The sequence below is a fragment of the Xiphias gladius genome, chromosome 18 (genome assembly GCF_016859285.1).
Source record: "Xiphias gladius isolate SHS-SW01 ecotype Sanya breed wild chromosome 18, ASM1685928v1, whole genome shotgun sequence".
NCBI classification, from domain to species: domain Eukaryota; kingdom Metazoa; phylum Chordata; class Actinopteri; order Istiophoriformes; family Xiphiidae; genus Xiphias; species Xiphias gladius.
Window position 1 is genome coordinate 8243018 of NC_053417.1, and position 22325 is coordinate 8265342.

Below are 22325 nucleotides of genomic sequence, written 5' to 3' on the forward strand. Positions count from 1 at the left end.
CCGGATCTACATGTGCATTAGAACAGAATTATATTATATAATATTCTGGGGTGGAGTTGTGGAGCTAACAGTAGTTCCTCATTTTCTCAAATTATTCTGCCGAACAAAAGCCAATGTCAACATCAGCTTATTCGGAGTTCCATGAGGAATTGTTTAATTTTACAAGAGCTCACCATCCTTGATCCCTATTAGAGAATACATATTAGAGTATGTATTTGGTCTAACATGAGTTTACTTACTGATGCCATGAAAGTAGACTACCTGCTACTGTTTATCCATGGGGGAAGGTCCCCTGAACCAACTCAAGGACTTTTTTGGGGTTCCCCTATACCCTTATTTAGGCCCCACTGGGTCCCTTGATGTTCTTGTTCCACCAGAGAGTAACACAAGTTTATTTGAGACACAAATTACTTAATGGAGATTATTCAAAAGTCTCAGACATTACATAATATAATCAAGTCCTATGTTCGTGACATGCCTTCCTGACGCCCCCCCCCCGTGGCCAGATTGAAAGAGGCCAAGCAACAGAGGGATCGACAGATTAGTGAGTCTCTCTCTCTCTCTCTCTCTCTCTCTCTCTCCATCCCTCTTTCTCTCTCTCCTCTCTGTTGCTGGGGGACAAGCGGCGGCGGCGGCGGCGGCGCTGGATCGGCGGACCGGTGCGTTGTTTCGCTCGGAGCGGGAGTTTTTTTTCCCCTTTTCCTTGGGTGCGCTTGTGCCCTCTTGGCCACTCCTGGACGCGGAGGAATTGGGGAGCCGATCATGGGGTCATCATCATCACCATCACCTTCGGCGTCCTCGGCATCCTCAGCGCTGCACTTTACTTTCCTCTCCTCGGCGCCGGATCGCGAGGGGAGCGCACTGAAATAAAACTCTGTGGCTTTTGTCGTCGATCTCCAACCCGGGAAACTTTTTTCTTCCCTCAAACTGTCATTTATCACAAAGCGCTTGGAATGGAGACGCCAACTTTCCTGCTGGCGAGCCTCGCTCTGCTCCTCGTCGGAGGGGATATTTTCACCAGGTGAGACCAGCCGTGCTTTTCCCTTCCTCGCAGGTGTCCCACTGCCGTGTCGCGCCTCAGTGCGGAGCGCTCCAACAAGATTCCGTAGGTGACAGGAAAGTTGGGTACATTATAAAGTCAGAGTCTGAAGAGACGAGGCGACCAACCCCTGGGCATCAGGCTTATAACAGGAGGGAAGCCTCAGAGAACCGTGGATGGTGAACTGGCTAATACATCACTATGCAGTGCAGTAGGCGACGAACAACCGGTGTCGCCCCTAAATCTATCATTCTTTTGAAAAATAAACATCACTGATTGACGTTCCTTCCCGCTTAAAAGTCAGTCTGATTCCTCCTTGCTGTGCGTCGCCTCCCACGGTTTTACCACGTTAACATTAATGTAGTTGCGCCTAAATTACGCCCGAAGAATTTACGTGGCTTTACACTCTACATACTCACATGAAAAAAAAACAAAAAAAAAACCTCTCCACACACCCACTACCTGAGGTCTGCTCTCTGCTCTGCTTGCCCTCCGGGCGCATGGACATGCCGACGCCGTTTGCATAATGCGTATGCACTGAAAGAGGGGATTTTTCTTTTCTTTTCTCTTCTTTTTTTTATGGAGATGTCAGCGAGGTGAGGCGAGTGGGTGCGTCTTTGTGTGGCAGCCGACCTAACCCAACCTCTGGGCCCTGTTGGATAGGGGTCAAATATCAGGCGCTGCCATGATAGACACGGGGGAGAAGAGGCCTCTGTGTCTATTCATTTACAGCACCAAATGCACTCAGTCCTGTAAATGCATTTGGCTTGTGAAGCTGCTCCCTTTTTGCCACACAAGCAACAATGTCGATGCCCAGTCTGGAGAGTTTAAGAGAAGGGAGGGTTGCAGGTTCTGTCGGTATAATCAGATGGGCATCTGCCGTCATAAATATGTCACCAAATTAGGCTCACAACGGGGCCTGTTTAGTGCAGGTTTTGCCAAAATTAGCCTTTAAAAATGAACCGATCAGACTGAACTAAGGACCTGAAGCCGGGCGAGAGTGAGACAATCATCCTCTTGAGCTATGAATCCCTCAACCCAGCGCCATTTAAAGTGATTTTACACAGTGGTTGCATTGAAATTTAATACAACCTTGACCTAATTGCTCAGACTTCTTCAATGTGAAACAGTAGGCTTTTGTCAGCTGAGGAAACCAGGTGTATCTAAACCAGATGGTGAATTTGATTGCTTTAAACTTTATATTTATGTTTTTAGTAGAGGCCTGTTTAGTACTTTCATCTGCGCACAGTCAAAATGCCCCTGTGGTCTTGTCCATAAGCTTTCACTATCACCCAATTCTTAGGATAACCAGCATCAGCTACTGAGCTCCAACTTCCCCAAAGCCTATTTGCCTCCACTGAAAAGGGCAAAGGGTGAAGCTATTAAAGCTTTGGGTAGGAAATTTGGGCAAATCACTTCTATTGTCCCTCTTGGCTGTTCACCAGTAGAGGGAGTAATAGTTATTGTAATTGGATTTTACTGCCTCTAGTCACTGCTGTTATTATTATTTTGTTCTCAGTACAATGCAGAGAGCAGGATTTTTCTTGCACCTCATTATGTGTCAGCTCCTTCTCTCTCTCTCTCTCTCTCTCACACACACACACACACACACACACACACACACACACACACACACACGAACACACACACAATCATGCACGCTCACACATTGCTGTTTTGCCTTTGGTGGCTGAAAGTTGTGAACTGCTTCCTTTCCTTTCCTTACATTGGTTCTCTTTTTAGCTCCTCGTTTGTCCATTTCATAAAAGTTGCTCTGCTAAATTATGCCTGGCCACCTTTGGCGCGATGCGAATTTCCACACCAAAGGTGGCGAGGCAAGGTGACACTTTTGCTTTTCTTTCCAGCTGAAGTGTCACTTACCCTTCACTTCACCAGCACAATCTGCATCTAATTGATGGTGCAATATCCGCGACAGAGATAACAAGAAGCCCAGGGCTGTAAAATACTGTAGCCTCGTAGAGGACGGCAGGCCCTCAAAAAAATAATGAGTGTTAGTTATATAAAAGGTACCAACACAGTGTACGCAGATTGGATTGGTTATGGTTACAAATCTTTCAGAAAGCAAAAAATCCCATTGGTTGTTTTAACCTCAGTAGATTCAGGATGCAGTTTTTGGTTACTGAACCATATATTTTTTAGCCAATACTTGTCTTTTACAGCATAAAAGACTTAATCAGCAGAATGGAGATTATTTTTTAGAGTCCAGAAACGTTTACTATATACACTGCCCTGATGCTGTAAATACTTATAATATAAGCACACCAAATGTGTATTAATGTGAGGTTAAAAATAGTCCCCAGCAAATGCACTATTTACGCTTGTTTGACTTATGTTTGCCAAAAACTACAGTACCCAGCTGTTTTAGGGAATGACTTAGCCTTTTTTTTTAAAAAGAAACAGACAAACAAACAAGAAACAAACCACTACACTATATGTCAGTGACCATTTCATGAAGATTCATGTCTTCAGTAGGAACCAATGGATTTGGGGCTTAGAGTCAGAGAAGTCAGGAAAGTATTGAGAGACATAGAGAAAAAAACATATAGGATGACACCAGCTTTATCCTGTGATGTCTACAGACCTCCTTCACTGCTGACATTTTAGCTGGTTTTGGCAGGAAAGCACAGGTGTAATTAATGATATTAACAATGGCTCTGTTTCATTTGCAGTAGGTTACAAATGCAGTGGTTAGCAGTGTCATCAATTATACCTGTGCACTTCCTGCTATGATGTGAAAATGCCTGCTGTGATGGAAGCCTGCTCTTGAACTTCACGTTTTCATAAAGAAAAGGAGCGAGAAAAGGCCTGTCATCTGCAGCTTTTCATCTAAGCAGCTCACTTGTTGCTAACAGTTTGTTGCTAACCTGAACCATATAAACACTCCCCGCAGCTGCATAACAACAGAGGTCTTTGAGTGGTTTACCAGTTGCAGGCTTTTATCGTGAAGCAGCTGCATAAAGTCTTGAGTCTGCTCTCTTATTATAGTTACAGTTTATTCAGCTGTGATTGCAGCAGATTAGTCAACAGCGAGGCTGCTATCTGGTCGACAAATGTACGAGCAGGGACATAGATCAAAACTCCAGGCACAGTAGACTCCCATGATGTGAAGGTGCTACCACAGAACGCTGAACATTGTGAGACTTTAAAAACGGTGCATTCTGTCTAGTTGCCTGCGTGACCAGCTTAAATGTCATTTCACCATGTAGTGACTGTCAGGATGTGACCCTCTAAGCAGAGCCTTTTATTGTGGCTCCGTGTGGCTACCACCAGCTGACGGGAAGTGGAAAGATGATATTATAGCTCAGGATAGTAAGCAATTCCAGTAGTGTCTTGAAGGTCAGGAAAGAAAAATGTGTAGCATCTCCGATGATGCCACTGTGTGAATTAAAGTAGTTTGTTGTTAATTGATTGATTATAAATTTGTTTGTGAATACGCAGAAGAACTAACAATTTCATCATAATTTACTGACCAGTCCTGTAGAGGATATTAGTTTAACTTACGAGGTGGAACGAGAAGCTCAGCATCATGTTTCAGTTCCTCAGAAAGCCAAGCAGAGGAGGTGGGACTGTAGACATTTTGTTTTTTTGTGTGGATGTCTGAGAGATGTCCGGATTATAGTTTAGCAAGCGGTGGCAACAAAATGTGATGCAGCAGGATTTAATCCCAACATAGCATGATCTTTCTGGTCTGTCACACTTGTCCTTACACCTGCAACTCAGGTGACACAGTTCTCCTGACTAATCCGCATGAGAGGCTGAGTCAGCGGATAAATCCCTCCCACTGTCCAGCGAGTACCCTTCCCAATAACACAGTGACTTAATCGTGTTCCGCTGGCCGCATGAACTAGCGCTGAAGCCTGACTCTGCTCTTGCTGCGGGGTGAGGTGGTGCAGTGACACTTGAGTGCTTCCGCTAAAAGCCTCCCACTCAGTTTTAGGTGACGCGCCACATGTAAACAGCAAAAAGAAACTGTTTATTCCAATCGGTTTAATTTATCTGTTGATTATGTTCACAAATTTTCAAATTCTAATGATCTAATACACATAAATTATTTTGTTTAAACTGGGGTTTTTCATACTCTAAAAAACCCTCTATGAGCACATCCAATCTGAGAGCCATATTTACAGTTTAAGTTTAACTGCATAGACGAAATTGGCTATTTTCACATAACACAAGGAAAGAAAAAAAGGAGTTGCAATTTTTTTTTTTAAATGTAGTTGTTCATTTCACAACACTGTTGTTAGGGCTCCAGGTACCATTACCGTCTTTTGGGGGAAATTGGCTCTTTGCTTTGGGTAGCTTTCATTCTGCACTTGAAAACTTTTGGGAAATAAAATTTACAGACAATATAATTATCAGACATTACAAATGAAAACAGTTAACTGAAGGAATAAAATATTCCAAATAATACAATATTTTAGAGTAGGGGGTATAAGAGTAGTAGGAAACTAACATTATAACTATCATTTTAGAGCAGAATTTCTGGTGACTGATCAAAATCTTCAGGTGGTGGCTGTGTGTTTATATGACATCAGAACTGGCTAGGGCTTTGACTGCACTTTTGATCTAACATTCTTTCTACCTCTCTTTAAATCTATCAATTAATTGCTAGTGAATAAAATATTAGAAATGAGGCCTCACACCACAGGTACCCAGGGTACAAGGTAATGTCTTCAAATCACTGTCCAGTGTTCACCAACAGCCAAAAGAAAAAAAACAAACAAAAAAACAACAACATTGTCTTCACTTAAAAATATGGTATAAAACAGAAAAGTAGCATATTCTCACATCTGAGAAGCTGGCATTGCCAACTGCTTTGTTACATGATAAATTACTTAAACAATTCATTGATTTTCAAAATTATAATTGATTAATGTTCTAGGGATTGAATCATAAGTTTTCACAAGGGATTATTTTTTATGGTATTATTATTACTACTTATTCCCATAATGTAGAGCTCCACAATTAACCAAAAACAAACAAACAACTAACATAACAGCTACGGGAGCATTTATGTTCTGTGGTACTGAATAAGAAGAAGTCATTTGTTATGTATCACCTAGAAATTGTAGTTTTTCATGTGCTGTAAAATTCCGTGTTTGAAAATAAGTAAGTATCCAATTTACTTGCTTAGTTTTGTCCAGTAAAGGAGCATAGTGTGGCATCCACTCACGAAAGCTGTTCAAGACCAAATGTCGCTTTATTCAAATTTGGAGAGCTCTGTGTCTCCAGGCTCTTTTAAATAATGGAGGACACTCACTGACCTGAACACGAGCCCTGCGGCGTTTTCCACTCTAAGGAGAAACCTGCTTCACTGTAAAGCTTCTCCAGCAGCTGCTCTGTACGGTACGTTTATCCGGTAGACTCCATCACTGCATTCATCAGGGCGGGATAGAGGCCTTGTGTTTAGAGACACCATCCCATAACTAGAGTATAAGGGTTCAGACTTCCACACGGCTGAAGTGTCCACTGAGAAAGACACTCCATCCCTCCCAGCTGTTCTTGAGCTTACCTCTGACCTCTCTGCAGAAGGAGGAGGGCAAAAAACAGAGCGTGATATGTCTCATTTTGCTGAAATCATTGGTTTTTCAATGTAGAAAAAAAAAGTTAAACAATCAGTTAACAGAGAACATCCACGGCCATTTTCAAAATCCTGACAGAACAGAAATTACTTGTCCTACAAGAAGAAGCTTAAGGACCACATGGGATGAATTGGACTTGATCCATTGTGCTATGACAGGAGGAAAGTCAGCTATCCACTGTAAAAGTAGAGTACAAAAACACAAAATACAAGCAGCTGGGGCGAGAAGAGCTGTTCCCTGTATCTTGATGAGGAGCTTTCTAAGTGTCATTTCTTCTCAGTTTGATCAGTTTCCAGAAAATGGGATGGAATTAATCATCTTAGACAAACTCAGCGTATTAATTTGGCTAGTTTGGTTCAATTGGAGCTGTTCAGTTGAGACTGTGGTTTACGGGCACTAGCCTGTTCATAGTCTCTGCTGGGAAAGGTAATTTAAAACATTGCTAAATTGTATCTCAGCTTATTCTAGTTTGTCTCAAATAACATAACATTTGCTGTATCAGAAAATCTGATTTGGCTGTAGATTTCAACTGAAATTCCTTTTGATACAAGAGCATAGCAGAGCAAAGAAACAAAATGAAAGTATAAATACGTACGTACCAGTAATAAACTGACAAGAGTTGTTTTACTTTGGGGTCCTGAGGCTGTACCCCTTGGTTAAATGTTTCAAAAGTCAACACTGACTCGACTCGATGTGTTTACATTTTCATTTCATTTTCATTCAAAAAATGTTGTTGCAAAAGAAATGACTCGTGTAGAAGCATAATTTCTAGGAGACAGGGACACACTTACTGCTATTCATTCTGTCTGTCTCAGCAGCAAATCCTTGTTCAACGGTTATAAAGTCAAATTACCAAGTATTGTTTTTTTTTTATTTAATTGGCTTGAAGACTGAAGAAAAAAAAAGAGCCAAAAAAAAAGCCATTTTTTAAGCAAAATTATTTTTTCCTATTTCTTTGTCAATAATTTATAATTTCTCCTTTCCCTATGCAGTATTTTCTGTTTTTCGATTATTTCCCATTTTCCTTGTTGCTTGTATGAAAAGCATATGGATGTGGGTAAGATGGGGAAAAGATAAATGTGTGCATTTAAATTCTTTTTCAGTTCATTTTATCAAGTGAATGGAAGTAAAGTAAGAAATGTAGTATTCATTTAGGTATTAAAGTATTAGTGAATTTTGTTGCTTCTGGGACTCCATATTTTTAGTGTCCAGTGGGACACTTAAATATGGAGTGTGTGTGTGTGTGTGTGTGTGTGTGTGTGCGCACACAGTCATTTCAGTACGGTAGCTGTTTGTGGATATGTGCAACTCACTTATTTTTTAATATGATTGGATTTTGATGCAACTGTATTGCAGTGTACTGCCTTGCTCATCTCACGCTGATGGCAATTAGATAAATGAATGAGTGAATCCCAGAGTGAGGATGAGGGGGCTGGTGCTCTACTTACGTTTGGTTGACTAGTAGCATTGGTATATAAAACTAATTAGGCTTGTTAGTGTGTGCTGCACATTACAATCATAAAAAGACGCCATCAATTTGAGCGAGGCTTTCACTATTTGTCATTCCTCTTCTCCTTCTTCTCTCCCCATCTATTTAATGGTAGCTCATAAGCAGACGGGTGCAGATTCAGGCTTCAGGAGAGACATTTAATGAAAATGAAATATAGAAGATAGAGCAGAGTCTAGAAATACATATTCAGCTGCCATGCATGAAGGTGTGAGAAAATAGAGAGGTCCAAATGTTCAGTGAATCTCCCTGGAGAGTAATCAAATGTTCAACCCTGTGCATGTCATTTAGCAGCGTACAGTCATATTTCTTTTTACGCGGACACCTGCATGTGAGCTGTGTTCCTGTTTGGCATTTTGTTTTCATAAAAATGCTAACTCATGCAGATGCACACTCAGCTCAAGCATTTAATTACAGCAATAATCTGTGACATTTTAAATGATCGTCCATTTTGCTCGTATGTAGCAATTAATAATTATCAAGGATAGAAGATTTATTCAGCTGATGAAAGCTTTCACATTTTCAGCGTCTGCTAGGTCTTTGAGATTAAAAATCCTCTGGTGCACAGGAAGTGACAAGCTTCCCATATGTTATATAAATATAATAAATAGAAGAAGAGCTGTGTATGAGCAGCGGTAGCTTCAAACAGATAAACAGAAGACTGCCTGTAAAGAAAATCAATATCCATTAGTAAGACATTTAAGGAAAAAGATGTTGTACTACTGCCCCAAAACACTGAGGGGTAAACGTTACAATTTGTAATCTGTAACTATAAATACAGCTCGTATCAGAATTATTCTTGACAATCGCGTGGAAACTGCATCAATCAAATGCTACAAAGAGAAAAAGTCAAACAGGAAAGGTCAGTGATTGTCATACTAAGGAACCTATTAATTTCATCACCATAGAAGCAGGATACAGCAAGTTTCTGTAAAATGAATGTTAAATTACAATAAACAGACTAACACAGTAGGATTTGTCCCTAGCAGACACACACTTCCACACACTGTCTCGTCCCTGAATGCGAGGAGGCCTGTTTGACCTTTGGTGTGTCAATGGATTTCTTGAAGGAAAAGCTCTTTATTTCCAAATTTAGAAACTGCCAATTAGTGAGGAAATCCAGGAGTCACATAGTGATTAATTAATTCACTCAGTGCTCCCATTTATTTCAGACATGACAGTGATTGCCACACTAAAAATACCTCTGCCACTACAAAATGGATCCACTCAGGAAATGACATACAGAGACGTGTTTTTTTTTTTTTTTACCATCTGAATAGAAAAGCAGATGTTTCTGTGACATATTGTTTTGCTGTGGAGGTCAGTTTTCCATGTAGCTGTGGGTGTAATGCTTTGCTCTCTAAGAGGTCGGATTTCCTCAAATGTCAGCCTTATTTCAAAGGTCACTGAATGGCTTCTCATTGTTGGTCAAGAATAACACCTCCAATCAAACCCCCATGTGGTCCATTTCCCTGGCAATGGGCACCACTAGCCTTTGTGACTTTGAATGTCACTGAAACCTTCAATTTTATTCAATTTATTTGTTGCCCGTCAGTGAGTTCTAAAACACCTGAGGACAGTATTGCCTCCAAAATTTGATTCTGTACCACATTGTATGCCTGAAAATAATTGTTGTAAAAAAGTCTGTGTCTATATTGAATGACAGCCTTTAATTGAAACATTGCCACTCAAATACACAGAGGTCCACACTGTACTGTATGTTAACACTTGTCTGTTTACAGGCTCACTGTTTTAGAATGCAAAACTGCCACCTGGTGGTATCTGAGCTGTGCTGCTCTTGTCAAATCCTGCACCGGGGCTGTGGCTTTCAGTGTGGGCTCTGGGCCCTCCATCAGTCCCCGAGGGCTTCAGGGGGCCTCAGGGGATGGCCTCTATACTGGAAAATTGTTTTAATTTCACTATTATTCCCCTCCTGAAAGTTTAGCGGAATGGAAAATGCATAAGTACGGTTTGAATCAAAGTGTCACTCTTCCAAACTTGAGACAGTAAAGTAAAAATGTCCGAACTTGTTCTGAATAAAAGTGAGCAAATACAGCTCTGTAGTCTAATCAGAACTGATTTTATTTCAAATGAAATCAGTTCTGTGGCTTGTGGACTCAGGCAGAGTATGATGTTTAGTCTGAGCTGTGTGAAATCTGAAGCCACACTGGTACATTTGGATCTGCTGTCAGCTTCCTTCTGGATACATGACTGAAGAAAAATATGCCAACCAGGCTTTAACCGATGTGACTTTTTCACGCCATTACAAGTACAGATTTTTGAAAGGGAACAAGTGATGGCTGGTATTTTTTTGCTGACATTCAGTATCTTTGATCATTTTCATGCAAAAAGCTCAGACAAATGACAAGTTGCTTTAATGACATGCTGCCAATGATAACACAGATTTATAATAAAATTTCTTATTGGAGTATTTTAGGACACTACATTCTTACTATTACTAATAGATCTAAAAGCACAGGAATTAAATAAAGTAGAACATAAAAAAAGGGTAAGAATAAAAGAGCACAAAGAGCATGTTTTATTCTACTTAAATATTTCACGAAGAAGATGAATTATATGTACACATTTCTTCTCACTGTTGTTACTGTTGTAAGTTTAAGAGCCTCAATGTAATTTCTAAATCCAGTGATGATTAATTCAAAAGATGGAAGATTTAGAAAATGTGGATTTATAGCCTACAGTATAAAAATCTACCAAAAATAAGTAAATAAGTTGTATTTTCTTGTTTTCCCCATAGTATAAAATAATTTACTGGTCTTCTAGCTTTATATTGTATAATTTGTTTGGTGATCACAATAATCTTTCACTTAGGTCAGAATGCTATTGTGTAGAAAATAAAGTTTTTTGTGTGTTTGCAAAATCAAGTGTTGAGGACTTCTACAAGTAAATAACTGATTAAATATGTTTGTAATATTTTGTTATTTCCTTAAAATTCAGTTGGAGATCCCTCCAGGTTCTTAAATGCAGAATACAAATTATACTACATTCAAATTTAAAGCAGCACTAATCTAACTTACTTTAACAATAATTAAAATGGCTAAGTGTAATGAGAAGGGGGTTGCTCATAGTGACAACAACCATACAGAACTTTGTACTTCCCCTCAATTCTTTGTGGCATTTTAGTCACATTTAGCGCATTGTTTTGGTTTTCGGGCCCACAACTGTATTCATTGTTTTAGTCTCACCACTCTCACCAACCTCTTTTCTAGCAGTAACAGGCTGTGATAAAGCTCTAGCTGTCTATGCTACCTGCACAGAACCAATTGGCAAACAAAGTTAGTGATTAACTGGTGAACTTAGTGGAGCATCTAGCAGCTAGAGACATAGATATTATCTGTCGCTGGTGGAAACCAAAACAGAGCTAATAGGAGTGTCACAGTGGATGTTGTAAGCAATGAGGACCCAAGCGCAGACACACAGACAGGGAGATACTTTAAAGGAGATAACAATGCTTACAGGCAGATGGGTGGATAACCAGGCAGATGAAATGAAAGGCAGGCAGGCAAGCAGACTGGAACAAATAACAGGAGTCTTCTCACGAGGAACACAGGAAAACATTCCAGGAACAATAGCAGACAAACTGACAAAGAGTGAGGGGAACACAGAGACTAGATACTTAAAAAAGGCAAGGGCAATTGGAACAGATGAAACTAATTGCGGTTCAAACAATCACAAAGGTGGGAAACACACAAGGGCAGTAAGTAAAACAACCACAGACACAAAAAAGATAGGTTGATTTAAAAATAAAACGGGAAACAAAGAAAACACTGACAAGAACAAAGCGAGCTATAACCACAGGAGCCGAGCAAGACACAACAAGGAGAGTGAATATTGAACTAGCATTGTTGGAGTTACATATTTATATGTAACTCCAACAATGCTAATGTTGCTCTGTATCTGCTGGATGTGTATATAGACAGCTAGTTGCCAACACATTTCCCGTAACATCTTTATAAGATGATCATATGATAATATGTCAGTGTTATCATATATATATATATATATATATACATACATATATATATATATATATATATATATATGTATGTATATGACTCTGGGTTCATGAGTTTTAAAGCTGAAGTCATGCAATGGCCAGAAAGGTTTGAGAACCTCTTTTATTACTTGTTACTTGAAATGCTTTCTCTTTAGCTCTAAACAGTCAATCAGTACTATTTGCATACAAACAGCTAATATCATCTCTTTTTTAAAGGTTTGTTTTTTTAAATCTTTGTATGTTCCTGACTGTATCTGAGGCTCTGCCAGATTTCCCTGTGCCCACATGGTGTGGCAGGACGACTGCTGAAGGCTGCTGTGTTTGCTGTTTGTCTCCTTTAGGGCCATGCTGAGTGACATTGGGGACTATGTAGGTACAGACATTGAAATATCCTGGTTACCTAATCTGGATGATTTAATGAAGGGCTATGCCAGAAATTTTCGCCCTGGGATAGGAGGTGAGTATGAGATCTACTGCTCGTGGCGTTGGGTTGCATTTCACCCCCTCACATTTACAGCCATCCTTAGCATAACCTGACCCAAGATACAACAACATTGATGTTTACATTTCATTCTCCAGTTCCATTATCCTGAGAGGTGCCTTTAGTCTTGTTTTTTCTTGTGCAACATTAGAACAAATCTGTATTTACCTTATGTAATTACTTGTTTTGACTCTTCAGTAAGGTGAATTGTTTGTTAAGGACACAGGCAAAAAAACAAAACATTTAGGTAAGGAGAAGCTTTGCTGAAGGGATAATCGAGGACGATGCCCTTCAAGGACTAGAGGGACATGGGTGGTGCAAACAATGTGCACCACTCTGGAGACTTTGCTAAGAATGGCTGCAAGATGTGAAACATCCAATGACCACAGCGATAGATTTCTCAATCTCACAGCTTAACTCAGCTGAGCAAAGGTGAAAATGTGGAACAGGAGCACTGCTATCAACGCACACACTGCCCTGTGCACACACCTACACTGATCATCATAATGCAGTATCATGTGGTCACTACATTCCTGCTGGTGTCACATTATAATGTGAAAATGAAAGCCAAAAGGAAGGGCTATTATGACCGTTGGGGAATCATGTCTGTTATTTGGGGCAATTCCCTTTTATTCAACTCACATCTCATAGCCTTTATTGTGGAGTTATATTTGTGTCATAAAACATCATATGACTATGAAACTTACAAAAATAAAAAAACAGATTCATAAATATGCTTTGCAAATGAAATAACATTCACAAATATGACTTTGCACTCACAAACAAATGTCACTGATAAATCATATTTGGAACAATCCAATGGATTTCACATTGGCGGTGATGCACACTGCAAATGCAAAAACTTAATTCAAAACCCATTATATAAAACAATATTTAATTTTTTCAAGGGAGACAGACATCCATCATATATGATGTTTGTGGATTTTTTTTTTTTTTAACCAAACCTTGCTATGGGGAACTCAGAAATCCCTAAATGCACACAATTTGATTTGCATAATTTGTGGATCACATTTTTGAACCAAAATATTCTTTGGATGTGTGAATACCACTGTATTTTGGAAAACATTTTTACACGACCTTAATTTACATAACCCATCAGTTACATTACATTCATTGGCAGATGCTTTTTTTCAAAGAGACGTACAATAAATGCACTTAATCTCCGGGATAAATTTTCAGTAGTGCAGTGGGAGTGCTTAGAATTTTTTTTTACAAAGAAATGATACATCTACAGTGGCCGAGAGAACTTAAGAAATTACAGCTAAAGAAAGCTCATGAACACGGATACAACATCTTTACCGCTTTGGAGTTCTTCTGGACACTGTACGTATCAGTGAGTGCTAGCATAATTTGTGTGCAATACGTGTTTGTGGATGTTATTCGCAAATGCATTGTTACTGCGTTTGTATGGCACACAACACATTTGTGAATATGACTGTATCTGAGTAATGTATGTTGCCTTAAAGTTTTATGAAACAAAATGAATGCTACGTTAACATAAACATTGCAGTGCCTTCATGGTAAGACTATGCAGTGCAAACATCTCCATTTTATGTGTAGTAAACATACATATGCAAATAGTGTCTTTGTGACCAATGTATTGTTAATCTACGCACATCCGTCCACTGGAGGATGCTATGTAAAAAGTTTACCTTGGCATACAGTAAACCTGCCGCTGTAAATCACCTCACGCTATACATCCAGTGTATTGTCAACAGAATATCATTTACCAGATATGGTTATGGGAAGGTGTTGAATGGTAGGGAATGGTAATATATGATTCCTTAATGTTCAGTATAAATAGCCTCTCTCTTCTGCATCAGTGAGCTCCCCTGTAGTTTCTGCCCTCGAGCATTCGATCACAGAGGCACACTCCATGCTAATCATATGGCAAACTGTTGAGTGAGAACACTACCCTGTGTGTGTTTGTGTGTGATTGTTGGCAGAAGCTCACTCTGTGCGAGTCCATGAAAGCCCAGTGCTGTTTATGAATGCCCATGGTGTGATGTGCCACTTAGCATGGTGAAAATGGATAATGCTTAATCTCTATGCACTGTAGGAGTGTTTGAGACGTGGGAGGATGGTGGGTGGGAGGGGAACAGATGGGTGATGGAGTGAGGATGGGAGGGACTGATGGATCCAGCATGAGCAGAGAAGGTGTGTGCATGTGTGCTTGTGTGTGTGTGTGTGTGTGTGTGTGTGTGTGTGTGTGTGTATGTGTGTGTGTTTGAGACAGGGAAGGGGCAGGTTTGCCTTCTTTTCTCACTTGTGTCCCTGCAGGTCCACCAGTGAACGTGGCCATGGCTATTGAGGTGGCCAGCATTGACCACATCTCTGAAGCCAACATGGTAAAGTATACGGCCACAATTCTCCTTCCTTTTTGTGTGAGGTTCTCTATCATCCCTCAACTTCACTGCTGCGACAAAGATCAAAGATTTGCTATTTGCATAATCCTGATTTATCCCACTTGAGGGTTTGAAAGTACTCAGTGTGAACATGTGTGACACATTGGCTGAGTTGTTTGATAATTTGATGCTTTCATGGATTTTTTTGAACCAAATCTAGTGGGGCGATTTATGTTATGTATGTGGCTTAGATTTTATTCCAAATAATAATTTTTTCGTCCTTTAACATTTGAAATAAAATCTAAAGACCAAAGATGAAAATCAGGGATAATTCAAAAGTTCTTTTACAGATAGGAGAGCAATAAGTTTGATACAAATGTACAGTTCAGATGACACTGGAATGAGTTTTTTTCCCTCTGTAGTTAAGTATAATAATTAGAAAAATAATTTAAAAAACAGAAATTCACCAGTGGATAAAAATAATTAAAGGGTTAGTCCAGCAATTTAGTTTTGCACTCAGTTATGTTAATGGACTTGTTAGACAGTTTAAAAACATTTTTTTCTTCAGAGTTGAAAAAAACTCCTCTAGATTAGCTGAAGGCATTATTCTTATATTTTCATAGCCTGAGAAATACTCCTCATGATGAATAAATTTATCTTCATGTATAAAATTGGTGGAGTTTCCCTTTAAGTTATATATTATTTGTTTCTATAGTGACGATAGAGACCTGACTCTATCTGATATTAAAATTTGGATTGGGGTCTGTCATTATTAATTATTCTTGCACAAAATGGGTTTTAGAAAAAATAACTTAATAACATTTTCTTGTCAATAAATTGGTCCATTTTCCTGAGGTCTGTTTTCCAATGCCCATGACTCAGAGTATATATTTGTGTGTGCGTGTGTGCGTGTATGTTGTCCCTGGCAGGAATACACCATGACCGTGTTCCTGCGGCAGAGCTGGCATGATGACCGCCTGTCCTACAATCACACCAACAAGACGCTGGGGTTGGACAGTCGCTTCGTGGACAAGCTGTGGCTTCCAGACACCTTCATTGTAAATGCCAAATCTGCTTGGTTCCATGACGTGACCGTTGAGAACAAGCTGATCCGCTTGCAGCCCAACGGAGTCATTCTATACAGCAGCCGGTATGAGCAAACAGATTATTGCCTTCACTAGTCAGATTTAGACAGTCAGACAATCTTGATCTGGGTGCTATGATGTTGACCTTTTTCTTCTATATGAGCAAGTTCTTGCCAGTTCATATTTACGATGATTTTTTATGGTTGCAGCAATCTTAGACATTTGAGAGCACAGTTGTCTCTTATTTGCTGTCTTTAGGCATGAAAACCCCCATGATCCTACCTAATCTGAGAGTAAACTTTTTTGTCTCTGGTAACTTCTTAGACTTAAAAAAAATCTGTGATATGGTCTGATGTGCTTGTGGTGAAGGTGAAGGTAAAGGTTTGGTAAAGTGAATCAAGGTGAGTTATCCAGAGGGAACCATCGCTAACCATCAAAGAGCTAAATCGGGAGTTACTAAAAATAGGTCATAAGAAACCATGAAATCTGAACAAAAAGCAAAACAGGTTCAAACACGGGCCATTTGCTGCTATTTTGTAATCTGACAGTTCTGTGGTTAAGGTTTGGTTAAGGCATTTCAACTTTTTTGTTTTGGTTCAGTCTAACTGCTCTTATTAGTGTAGTTTTTAGACTTAGCAGGCTGTTTTCACTGATAAAAAACTCTGATAAAACCCACTGTATGCTACCTGCCTATAGCACCAAATAGTAGACAGACACAGTTAGCAACTAGTTGATGAACATAGTGGAGCATTTAGCAGCTAAAAAGCCAGATATTTTACTTAGGAGTTTATAAAGTGATAATACCTGTATGTTATTGTTGTGTTTACAATTTATTTCCAATGTTGAAAAGTTGCCAAAAATGCAGGTCAAATGTTTTTCGGTGTTTGTGCATCTTTCATCTGCTTAATAAAGCACTAGGCTCTTGTTCATCATCAAGCTGACACAGCTTTCAGCTAACAATACAGGATTCTAGTTTCACTGGAAAGACGCCAGGTCTAAATGGATTGAACCATGTGAATGTAAACTAGGGTTTTTTTCTGGAAGACATGTTGGTCAATTGAGTTTCCATTAAAAAAAAAAAAATTCTAAGGGACAACTACATTATACTGGTTTAAATGAAGCTTTGATGACTGAGCTCTTTTGTTCCTAGAATCACTTCGACAGTGGCGTGTGACATGGACCTTACCAAGTATCCCATGGATGAACAGGAGTGTATGCTGGACCTGGAAAGTTGTAAGTTGGGATTTACCTTTAACTCTCCTCAACACATCCTTTAGGAAAGAAAAAAAAGATTTGTTTTCTTGATTTACTGCTCGAATATTTTGACGTCCAAGTACAGTGACATCCATGGAAACTTCGCCTGTTGCAAGCTCCTTCCATTCCTCAGTGCTACGTGCTCAGCAACCCTCATTCTACATGTTTTTGTAAGGATGAACGGATAAAAAATCATGTCTTATTTCACTCCAGACGGTTACTCCTCAGAGGACATTGTGTATCACTGGTCGGAGAGTCAGACACACATCCATGGCCTGGACAAACTGGAGCTCTCCCAGTTCACCATCACAGACTATCGGTTTGTCACTGAGATGATGAACTTCAAATCTGGTGAGCACTTGTTTTCCTGTTTTTCAGCGTCTGTGAAGAACAACTGGATATTTTTATTATGGATAATTAGCTTCTTAGGTAATGCAATTAAACACTGTCTGTTTTCCTCTTCCCAGCGGGACGATTTCCAAGGCTTAGTCTTCGCTTCCAGCTGAGACGTAATCGGGGCGTCTACATCATCCAGTCATACATGCCTTCGATATTACTAGTTGCTATGTCTTGGGTGTCCTTTTGGATCAGCCAATCAGCAGTCCCTGCACGTGTATCCTTAGGTTGGTATTAGTTTGATATGGCCTGATTTAACTTTTCTGAAAATTTAAAAGGGGTAACTTGAATAAAAATGGGTGCTCATTAATCTGTAGAAAGTTTAAACCATGTAAGTGTAAGTGTGGTGAGATGGGGCTGCTTGCTAAGGAATATATTAACCATTCCTGACAATCCACCCAAGAGATATTTCAGTCTGGACCAAGGTTGCTGAAATTGCCATCAATAGAGCAACGCCATTAACATGGCTAAGATCCCACAGAGGCCTAATCTGTACTTTGTGGCTTTTCTCTTTCTACAGGGATCACAACTGTTCTCACCATGACCACGCTGATGGTGAGCGCCCGCTCCTCCCTGCCACGAGCATCAGCCATCAAGGCGTTAGACGTCTACTTCTGGATCTGTTATGTGTTTGTGTTTGCAGCCCTTATCGAGTATGCCTTCGCTCACTACAACGCTGACTACAGACTCAAAGAGAAGGCCAAGGTGAAGGCCAGCAAGCTCAGCTCTGAGGTGAGGAAATCATTCCCATCATGTACTACCATCAGCAGGTAACAGTCCTTGGCTGCAGGGCGACGTTGTGAGTAATGAGCATGCCTTTCAAACATAGACCTGTTCTAGCCCCAGTGTTGACAAGCATCCATCCCACTGACCTTCAGCAAGACAACGAATCTTTATAGAGCATAATGGGAAAATACAAGATTTCCTTACAGGGAGTAATAGTGATTGTCATCATATTGTCTGTTTTCTTTGTTGTTGATGTTCAACTGGGATATACCTTTAGAATAAGATCTGTGAGGATTGTATTTTTTGTAAAATGAGTTTTCTTTTGAATGAAGAAATATTAAACAAAAACTGCTTGCATGCTGACAGCATGAGAAAAATGAGGACAAAGACGAAATAGGATGAGTGAAGGGAGTGAAAATTAATATTACTGTAGTGTGACTTAAAATGTGTGGGGACACCTGTATGCATTGTTGGTGTGATTAAAACTACAATGACTTTAAAAACTTAACAATGTTGCTGCATCATCCCCAGCTATAACAAACCGTAGTTTTTCTTTAACAATCAAGACTTGAACTTGAGGAATTCATAATCTGCTGCGTTTCATGTGTGTCTCTGTGCAGTTCTGGACTGTAATGTTTCACTATGTAGATATATAATGTTGATAAAATATGCCAACGTGTTGAAGGCCAAGTGTTTTCACTGCAAAAATGAAGAAAGTTAAAAGGAGGAGGGATTCAAAACATCTGTGTAATTGTTGTTTCTGTCTTTTGATACTAAAGCCTCAGAGAGCACTTACATGGCCTTCTCTCTATCTCCCTACAGTCCATTGTAAAGAACGGCAAACAGGCTATGGTTCTGTTTTCTCTGTCGGTAACTGGCATGAACCAGGGGGTGATGATTTCCAGCCGTCATGGCCGGACTCAGCGCTCCAGCAGTGAAATCCCCGGGGAGGGCGGCACCGAGGAGGCTGAGCCGAGGAGGAGAAGGTCTAGGCAGACGGAGGAGAGCGAGGAGGAGAAGAAGTGCTGTTCCAAATGCGTCTGCAAGCCCATCGATGCTGACACCATCGACATCTATGCCAGGGCCGTGTTCCCTTTCACTTTCGCCGTAGTGAACGTGATCTACTGGGTGGCGTACACCATGTGAGGAGTAGGTAGCAGGTCTGTGCGAATGGCTGCCATCCAGAGCTGTATATAAGAAACTGCTGGAGCTGTGCCACTTCAATGCTGGGAGACTGGTGCAGCTGAAATATACTGCAGGCCTCAGTGAAAAAAAAAAAAAAAACTTCAGAAGAAATGAAGTGTTATGACCTATGAATACGGAAATATGGTAATTAATGGAAGTAGGTATAAGTTTAAAAAGTGTTAACAGGACTCAACATCTTTAATACAAATACAGAGAGGTAACAAAGGACTGTTACCTGTTGGAGATTCACATACTCAGTGAATACAGTTTAACTGATAATCCAGATTTCCATGTCATCCTGTTATATGATCTTACTCAACACAGGACACTACAACGAATCATCCTGCTCGGTCACATGCAATACTGACCACAAGCTCACATCTTTCAAAACACAAGTAAGCATAGTTAGCTTAACTAACTCGAGGTCACAATCTGTTAACTCGACAGGCAACTGGGCCGCCCATACACGAGGATAACAAGATGAGGTGTACTACTATTCTGCATGGCTGATAACTCACTCAATCCTCTTCCCCAGTCATCGCCACCCCCTACCTTCCCTCTTTCTCCTTCGGTCCTCCACCCATTTTTTTTTTCAATTCACATTTTGTTTAGGACACCGTCTGGAGTGGCTTATCTCCTTCTGCCAGTTCTGCCTGTTTCCTCACCATTAAAGGACTTCCTCCACTACCTCTGTGTGTGTCTATCTCTCTCTGGGTTCAAATGGTCACTTGAACCTAAAATCTGAACGGCTGTTGGGTGTGAAAAAAAGAAGAAGCTGAAATCCCTTCTGTGAGATGCTCTGTGAATGTATGATCTCCTAAACCAAAAATATTAGCTGCACAGAACATTATTTTAAGACGAAGGCTCAAAAAAGGATCTGTATGAAGGATTATGAATAATTGACTTGCATGTTCAGATGACAGGGGCCAAGAGTTGTGCTCTATTAATAATTTCAGACTCTTGTCTGTCCTACGTCTGAACTGGGAAATTGATTTTAGGAAATTATGGATGAGAAAGCATCACTGCTTCACAGTCAAAGTATGTGATGGTTTTCTTATCACTGCATAGCCTCCATGATAATCACTGCATTCTCTTACAACAATCTAATTTGATCATATAAGTTTAGGCAAATACTGTTGGAAATCTAATCAGAGGATATTATATACAACCTCTTGAACAAGCTTTAAAGTCTTAAAATAGTGTTGTGCTATTCTGAGAACCTAATCAGTAGGACTAAGGCTTGTTCTGAGGGGGCACCCAAAATGTAAAGGATTCATCTTCTGAGGACCATGAGGAAAAATTTAATAGTTTACATACTGCGTATGAAGGGAAATTTTTGCCTGATGGCTTGAGAGCAAAAGCCAGTGGGTCACCGATATTAGGATTAATTCTCTGGGGACCATTAATATCCACAAAGAAGTGAGACCTGCTAAGTTTTCAGCACAATTTGTCATGGATACTAGAATTCATCTAAAATTCATCCTATTGAGACAATGAATATCACGAGAGGCTGCCATTTATTTATCATAACAAGAAAATCGCAGAGCACAAATGGCAAAGATATGTTTTCGCCATTGCAGTTTGTCAATCAGGGAGCAATGAGAAGTTTCTTTTTCAGCTGTCGCACTCAGTAAGTAATTAGATCACAACGTTATAATCAAATGTAAAAAGAGATCTTCATTCAAATGTTTGTTTATGTTATGTGTGTATGTAAAATAATGAATATACTGTGAGTCAATATTGTACTGCTTTTTAAAAACTCTCCAATATTAATATCAGTCTAGTATCAGTTGGGCTGTAATCCCAGCCCTAGTGCCTGGCAACTTTTAGACTGGATAATTATGCAAAACCCAGAATTATATTCAGTGACGTGTATTCAATGTACAGTGGTAAGGATACAGGTAAAGTTGGGCAACTAAAACACTCGGTTAAGTTTAGGGAACGATGGTTAGGGTTATAATAAATATAAATCACTGATGGGACTGGAACTCTCGTCACCAGCATGACAGTCAGACATGCTACATGCCCATCCACCACCCCAACCTGCATACCCTTACTTTCCACAATGCTTCAAAAAGGACACATAATTTTCAAGTTTTGGCACTGAACACTGGCAGTGGATGAGTTACGCCTTACCGAGTTCTCCAGTAATTTTTATGTCATTCCTAAGAATACTGGGCTGAATATACACGCCAAAATCAATAGAAATCTGGTTTGTAGATGTTGTCATGTCTTTCCCTTGATTAAAATGTTAATCAGAGAGACCGACCGACCCAACAACTGACAGACAGTGCCACCCTTAGGATGAGCTCAGAGTGAAAGGGAAGTGGATTTTCAAGACTGTCCTCCTGAGAAAAATGAGCCCATAGGTCGTCCGTGCAAGCAGCTTATTATGACAGATAGTTATGTTTTATTGGTTGGCGACCTCTAGCAGCCGTAGTATTTATGAAGGAAACTGCTGTTCTCTTCCTGTGTGAAACTGATCAGCATTGCCTCTTTTATCCAGGATTGTTCCACAACCTTAACCGTGTGTTTATAATTATTTCTGTGACCCCAAATGTGTCATATCCGAGGGTATATACTTGCGTTATTTGTGTGAATTTGACTCCAGGAGTTTTTTTGCATTCCATGTTAATTTGCCCCAAACAGGTAATGTATCGACTAT

The 22325-nt window shown here is 39.9% G+C and overlaps 1 protein-coding gene across 1 annotated transcript; it reads left to right on the forward strand.

The window, feature by feature from the left end:
• The first annotated feature begins 648 nt into the window (after positions 1-648).
• On the forward strand, positions 649-20308 carry gabrd (gamma-aminobutyric acid type A receptor subunit delta). The gene is made up of 9 exons (XM_040151746.1): positions 649-1021; positions 12509-12624; positions 14950-15017; positions 15944-16164; positions 17250-17332; positions 17567-17704; positions 17821-17976; positions 18270-18481; positions 19298-20308. The coding sequence occupies exons 1-9, from the start codon at positions 954-956 to the stop codon at positions 19619-19621; spliced, it is 1386 nt and encodes a 461-aa protein (XP_040007680.1). The 5' UTR covers positions 649-953; the 3' UTR covers positions 19622-20308.
• The last annotated feature ends 2017 nt before the right edge of the window (positions 20309-22325 follow it).